Genomic DNA, 7,427 nt, shown 5'->3' with positions numbered 1-7,427 from the left:
GCTGAAGGGGTCACCAAATTATTAGCAATTATGCTCTTGGACCATGAATAGTTGTTCCGTATATGGCCAGTAGCTGTCAGAATGTCATGGACATGGGCTTTTGGCCCCCTGCTAACTTGGCAAAACTTCCTGTAAAGCTAGAATTAGTTTTGGTTTGTAAAATTCAGCTCAGGATCCGTTCCCTGAAATTTGAGGTTTGTATGCTGCATTCCAACTCTGAATATAGATCAGGAAATGCATCCTTAAACACAGATCCATCCAATAATTGACTGTACTCTACATTGGGTCTTTTTTCTTGAAAGCCACAGCCTTTCTCTGATGAAAATGGGGCTTGTTCTTCTTTTGATTCCACTGGCACATCAAAATATCCCTGAAAGTTGTCCGGAAGGTCTTGTTGCACAGGGCATAGCACATGGGGTTGACTGTGCTGTTAACGTAACACAACCAGTAGCCCAGTGCCCAAAGAGTTCCTGGGATGCAGTCCTGACAGAAAGTGTTGACCAGTACCATGATGTTGTATGGTAACCATGTCGTAATGAAGGCAAACAGGATGGCACTGAGTGTCCTTGCTGCTTTCTTCTCATTTGCCTTTTTTTCATTTTTGCGCTTGTTGATCTCTGTCTTGGCCTTAGAGGCGAAGCGTTTGGCCATTGCCGCGTCTTTCATGGTGATGGCTGCAGGTGATTGGTCAGCAGTTGATGAGGCGACAGGGTTTGATTGTGACCCTTTCGGAATTTTGTTGGATGACAGCTGCTTATCCTTGTTTTTCTTCACCTTTCTAGATTTCTCATCATCTAGATAGATAGGTATACAGATAGATGGATTAAACATTATGTATATTTATATTATTTTTATATATATCACTCAAACAACACAATTTAGCATGGTTCTGTCCAACCTGTTGGAGGCCTTGATGGGTCTGCACCCTCAGCTTCCTCCTCTGAGCCTGACTGGTCCCCAGAGGCACCAACGTCATTGTTGTTAAAGCTGTCACTGCTGCTCTGCTCCGTCTCGCCAACTGTAGTTGTCGTGGTGTTGACGGACCTCCTGGATGCGTGGCGACCTGGCAGCAGCGATGAAACCCGGAAGCAGAGCATGCCACACCTCCCTCTGCTTCCCATTCCTCCTGGTATGCTGGCATTGTCCTCGTTGTTCTTCTCTGAAGCCAGCTGATTTAATTCATAGCTGCTGCAGCTTTTAGAGCTAATCTGGCGCAGCATGACTGACGAATCCTGGCTGTTAGTCGCACCTTCTCCACCAGCTCTTCCGCTACCGCTCCCTTGACTCTGAGCCTGGCTTGGGCTATTGCCCGACCCGGATCCCTTGAGACCTTGTATATCTTTAGCACGCTTCTCTGTCTCTTGATAGATCTTCCAAAACAGGAATGCCATGATAGTTACTGGCAAGTAGAAGGCAGCGATAGCAGTGCAGAATGTAATGATGGGCTCGGACAGAAACTGGATGTAGCACTCATTAGGCTGAACTGTCCGCTCACCCACAATATACTGCCAGAACAAGATGGCTGGGGCCCAGAGAATGAAAGAGATGGACCAGGCTAATCCAATCATGGTCATGGCCCGCTTGGTTGTGCGCTTGGCCCGGTAGGTCAAAGGTCTGGTCACAGAGAAATACCTAAGAGGACACGGAAAGAAAGTAGGCAACTGTATACTTAGAGAGTAACTGTAACCACATTGTCTTTCTTGATAGTACCACTAACAGACACCTGAGTCAGTAATCCTACACAAGGGATTTTAAATAAGTCCTGTTTCTGCTGTCGACATGATACCATCACGATACCAAATGGAAATATATGGTTCTTGCGATGTGGATACTACGTTCAATATTCGAATACATTCATCAGAAAATTGAACTCTACTAAGCAATCAGAATAACCCATTCTTACAAACAGATATCAGCATCCACAGGTGTCCTATTTTATAAAAAAAATAATAATAATAATAATTTTCATCACATAGGTTTCTCATGAGGGTAGTACCAACAAAATATGGTGGTGGCTAAGAGCTTCATTGTGGTTAAGTTTATCAACACAGAATATAATAAATCATGTTCTGCTACCTGTCAAAGCTGATGACAAGCAGGTTCATGACTGAGGCGTTACTGGCCACGTAGTCTATTGCGAGCCACAAGTCACAGACCACTGGCCCCAGAGCCCACTGGTCCATGATGATGTAGGTGGTGTACAGGTTCATTGACAGTGTGCCAATGGTCAGGTCAGCAAATGCCAGGCTAAGCAGGTAGTAGTTGTTTACGGTCTTCAGTGCCTTATTGATCTTGAACGACACCAACACGAGGATGTTGCCAACAACGGTGGCAAGAGAAAGTGATCCGGTGAGGAAGACAATTATGATGACCTGAAGATAAAGAGGTAAGAGAGGGTGGTTAAGTGCATTTACACCGTGCAAGATACTTCACTGATTTTGTTATAATGAAAATCTCAAAATGTAATCTTGGTTTACCGTTCAAACTCCGAGCAAACGATTGGAAGCTGGGAGGCTTTAAATGATCCTCAATAACAGAACAGTGTTTCTTGAAACTGAAAATGCTGTAGAGCAGCAAATGCCGTTAAATTGGGATATTGCCTCAGAAGCTTGGCCAAAACAAACTGAAATTATCTGGATTGCTGGATACCACTAGGATAAATTGGGAGAGATATGCTTTTGGGGATTTAGGTAAACTAACCCTATTATGCATAAGAAAATGGGTAGCAGGCCTCTACTAGCAATAAGTGCATTCTTTATGCTGACAAAGCCTCTAGTGAATGTCAGCATGCACAAGTGATTTTATCAAGTTTTTAAATATCCATCTGTGGAGTGACACATTTCAAAAAGATGTTTAGAGTCAGACGTGGGAACTTCTAACACAATTTCAGGAGTCATGATTTAATCCATGTCACAGCACGACTGCTGCTTTTACTTGCACTAAATTATAGTGTCGGTGCCCGTGGACAATTAGTAACATTCTAGCCAACTTTTAAAAGCATTTTAGATTTACATATACGTTACATTCAGTGATTTTATGACCACATGTCAAGAAGAACTCAAGCAGTTTCAAATCAAGTGCTGTTAAAGTCCCACAACAGCCTATTATGGGTCATCTTCTATTCATCATTTCTATAAATAATAAAAAGTAAGTCATTTCTGCCACTCACACTTAAAACGTGTATTTTATGCAGGTGATCAGAGACGTTGCAAGAAGAACTGGTGCTTAAATGTGCCTGACTTTCGTATTTCCCTACAACATAAAGAACGTTTTCATAGCCTGGTGATGTGATTGTCAGGAATTATAAGCCCAAGTCTCCTCATGTGCACATACAGTATATGCGGTCATATACCTACCTCTGAACCAGCTAAGCGCCTGAGAGAGAGACAGAGAGAAATGACAGCTGACAAGTTGACGCCTGCACCTCCCAGATTTGAGCCAGTGGGGGCGACAGCGACAGGCCAGCCCGTCATCCATCTCCGCCTCCTGAGCCTACTCAAAAGGGCTCCCAGTTTTTCCCCAGTCGCTTTGGTACATTTCTCGAATCATCCTTAACATTTGCAAAATAGTGAGTGCACTGCTCAAAACAATTTGTACAAACAGCAAAACCCCCCCGTAACTTTCTAAAAAAAAAAAAAATCCTTCCTTTATATGTCAGTGCCATCAGAATCACAAGTTCTTGTGTCACTGTTTACAAAGAAGACAGTCAAAATGCTTAGCCATGTTGTCAATATAACAATGCACTCTAGTATTAGTATTTTTATGTATGTAAACTATGGCTAAGGTTTTGATGACATGGATTGAAAACGCACAAGGCTGTATGGCTGTATATCAATGTTCAGCGAGAGCGGTCTGCCTGCCTCCAGTGCAGGTTCCGCACTCTCAAGTCAGCTCCACTGTCAGGACAGGAAATAGCAAATGTTTTTTTACGTACCCAAAGGACGTAACTTAGGGTACCCTCGGTTGTAGCTGACTGCAGTAAAATGTAAAATAACCCTAAGAGAAATCATAGATGAGAATGTTCCTCAATCGTTCAATCTTTCTTCAAGCTCCATGTTACGTGCTACGTAGACATAATAGGCAAAATATTACAATATATATATATATGTTACATTTAAGGAATTCATAGTTTTCACATTCAAACATAGACTAATTGATGAAATATAAATCAAGGACTAAATCGCTTCCAGCGGAAGTGTCTACATGATTTTATTTTGTATTTTTTTTGTATGCATTTCCTGACAGTGGAGCTGCACAAAGGAGCCCTGCAGGCAGACACTGTTGATTTCAACAGCACAAAGTACACTATATATATATATATATATATACACACACACTGTATATATGTATGCATATTCAATGTAAACAATTCAATTTATATAGTGCCAAATCACATATACATATAGAGCAGGTCTAGGCTGTACTCTTTATAATATTAACTACTGTGTGTGTATATGTATAAAGAATATTTACTCACTGTATACTGTAAAATGCGAGTGAAATACTAAGCATTACAGTGAATATACAGTATTACAGTGCAGTGCACATTGTTGTATACATACCTATACAATTGAGAATATGGTCCACAATTGTGGCCCTTATTTAATCGGAAACATGCCTATGTAGTGTGGAGGTTGAATAAGTAGTTTTGAGAATTTCCGTTCAGGTCTGAGAAATGTACCAAAGCGACTAAGAAAGTGTAATAGCTCAGTCTAATCAGCACTGCTGTGTTGGACAGCGCCGTCCGAGCAGGTCCACCACGAAAGGAGCGATGACGGTGTAGCCTATGCGCGATATTTACAGCACCCCCCTCCCAGAAAAATAGTTCCAACGTCCCTGCAGATGATAATCGTGCTCATCTCTTAATCTGGCCATTGCAAATCTACAGTCACCTCTTTTCTCTTATTAAACTTAAGCTTGTTTTAATTCAATTCAACCACAGTTGTGAAAGTACTTATATCGCATAGAAGGAATCAAGTCAATAATTAAGGTGAAATAGATGTTACCACAGTGATGTCGCAGGGGTAAAAGAGGGGGGCTGCATTTGATAACTGTAGACGCTAGGTGGCAGCAGAGTGCTGCAATCCCCAAAACACATTTTGTGCTGGGCATTTCTTTTTCCAAAATAACTTGTTTGTATTTTCTGGTATGTTAAAATGAGCAATTATTGTTACATCTGTTGTGTTATGGGTCAAAACTGGCTACTATTTCATTCAAACAGTGCGGGGGGGGGGGGGTGACTTTGTCCCTCTCAAACCTGCAGTAGGAGAGATTCAGCTCATCAGCCTGGTCTTTGTTTGCCTCAGCAGGTCTTCTGTAGTTTGTGATGACAGACTCACCCTGACTTTAATTCTACCCATAATAAAAGTTAATGGGGGGGGGGACTTTCTACTAAATCAATAAAGTTGTATATGGTTGTTGTTTAGACCTACATGTAACACATATTTTTAACTAGATGGTGAATCACAGACTAAATAAAATATAAAACATGGGAGTGACACACTTGAGTTTAATCGATTCAGCAACAGATGCGATGAGAAAAAAGTTAAAAGCAGAACTGTTTTGGTAAAAAATACCTGCCAGATAGTATGTCCTCCTAATGGGTCGAAGTCCTCTGACGGTAGCATTAATGTCCTGTTAATTGGGGAATCGGTGAAGTTTCCTCCTTGACTGACATTATGCTGCTTCCACCCGCCAACGCTGTCAGATAATATGACTAACTCCTGGTAAGAGCCCCCTGAAGATGTGGAGAAACGGGTCATTTCACCGATCAAATCACAGATTGGGTCTCATACATACTTGGTCGAAGGCTATATGAAATTTGGAGAGTCAGCAATTACTGTCCCTGAGAATCAAAGGGAATCTCCCGCAAGTCTACGATTCCTTATCAGCAGATTGGAAGACCTCTAGATCTGTGTTATCTCAGCAACCTTTGGTTGAAACCAATTTTCAAGTCGATTTTCGATTCTTTCCATTTCATTTTATACACCTCATTTTTGTTTTGACTGTATGCTCCATTTTGTTTCATTTATCTATTCTTGCCTATCTATTCGTTTTTCTCTTCACCCTGTCTTGTTGACGTTTTGAATACACTATATTGGATCGAAACTTTGGTTGACAGTGGGGGTCCTTTTATAAGCTACTTTGGCTTTCTCCCTTTCTTTGATTGAATGCTTTTGCAAAGATGATTTAAACGTCACAATGTCTGCATCGCTTAGCTGTTCTAAAGATACCAAGTGCTGTAGACAGTACCTAAGATGGCAGGCTCAACTATGATGGTGGTATCACGCTGGTCTCTCATACCAGGAAAACCGTTGGTGAGGAGGTTGATAGAATCAGAGCTGGGGGTCGGGTTCATGATGACTTATGGACCTCTGTGAGAAAACAGGAGAACGTAGACGAAGGATTAATGTTTTTAACAGTTTGTATGAGCTTGAAAGGTAAAAGACGGCAGAGACATGTTCAACAAGCACGTTGGAACGGTGCCTAAGAAAAGAGCGCGTCTTATCTCCGTGACACTTTCAAACTAAACAAACCTTAACACACACACACACATATATACCTAAATCCTATGATGTAAACACAGCAATGCCACAACTCACATTTATAGTAAGCAGGGTAATGAGGGGATGGGGAAACAGGTGTCAGGTGATCTAGGGGATGGCGGGGGGAGAACAGGTTTGCAGGGCAGGAGGAGCGGCAGGCTGTGGAATGAGAGCAGAGCTGGTGGCAAGGTGAAGAACAGTGGGAATGTTGCGAATCATACAGACACGGAGGGCCCGGGTTCAAAATGATTACGTTTACAAGCTTGAATCGTTGATAGGACGCAAGTGAGCGTTTCACTGAAAGAGTGTGAGATTGACGTGAAGATGATGAGCTGAGAAGACGCTGGTTCGCAGCTTCAACCAGACAACAGCAAAGGAGATAACGGATTTGTTACCATTGGAGCTCAGCAAATCCGTGCATTTTTTTCCAACCCGGGTGTCAAAACAGTCACACCTGTGCAACCAAATCATGTCTTAACCTTCCTACAGGCTGCATTCGGAACCACTTACTACACACTGCTGACCAACGCAGGGTGGTATGCAGTATTTACCACATACTGCTTTTCATAGTGATTTATTATTGTTACATTATGTTATATATATTATCATGTATTAGCAATACATGCAGCAATAACATCACTGAATGACCACGGACATACTATCAGTATCTAACAATATGATGATAAGAAGCAAAAGAAGAAGAGGACAAAGAAAAAGAAAGGTAATAATGGCAATAATAAGGACCCTGCCCCTCATCCGACATCAGTTGGGATCGGTTCCAGCCCACCTCAAACCTCTAATTGATAAGCGGCTATAGAAAGGAGGGATGGATGGATAATAAGGATCAGGAAAATGAGAAAGAGACGTGTTTAGTGATATAGT

The 7,427-nt window shown here is 41.8% G+C and overlaps 1 protein-coding gene across 1 annotated transcript; it reads right to left on the bottom strand.

Annotated features, from left to right (window-relative positions):
* Window positions 1-276: 276 nt before the first annotated feature.
* chrm3b (cholinergic receptor, muscarinic 3b) lies at window positions 277-6,358 on the bottom strand. Its single transcript, XM_070926744.1, has 5 exons — window positions 6,253-6,358; window positions 5,577-5,737; window positions 2,077-2,372; window positions 899-1,632; window positions 277-794 (listed from the first exon to the last, which is right to left on the bottom strand). Exons 1-5 carry the CDS (start codon window positions 6,356-6,358, stop codon window positions 277-279), a joined length of 1,815 nt encoding a protein of 604 aa, XP_070782845.1.
* Window positions 6,359-7,427: the final 1,069 nt, after the last annotated feature.

The sequence above is a fragment of the Enoplosus armatus genome, chromosome 20 (genome assembly GCF_043641665.1).
Source record: "Enoplosus armatus isolate fEnoArm2 chromosome 20, fEnoArm2.hap1, whole genome shotgun sequence".
NCBI classification, from domain to species: domain Eukaryota; kingdom Metazoa; phylum Chordata; class Actinopteri; order Centrarchiformes; family Enoplosidae; genus Enoplosus; species Enoplosus armatus.
This window is presented reverse-complemented; position numbering and strand designations above follow the sequence as displayed.

Bases quoted from the DNA above. Each gene is read 5' to 3' on its own strand.
- chrm3b (XM_070926744.1), bottom strand. From the start codon at position 6,358: ATGAACCCGACCCCCAGCTCTGATTCTATCAACCTCCTCACCAACGGT. The intron at 5,738-6,252 runs GTACTGTCTACA...CCACATCTTCAG, and splicing joins AGTTGAGCCTGCCATCTTAG to GGGGCTCTTACCAGGAGTTA. The intron at 1,633-2,076 runs GTAGCAGAACAT...GTGTCCTCTTAG, and splicing joins CTTGTCATCAGCTTTGACAG to GTATTTCTCTGTGACCAGAC.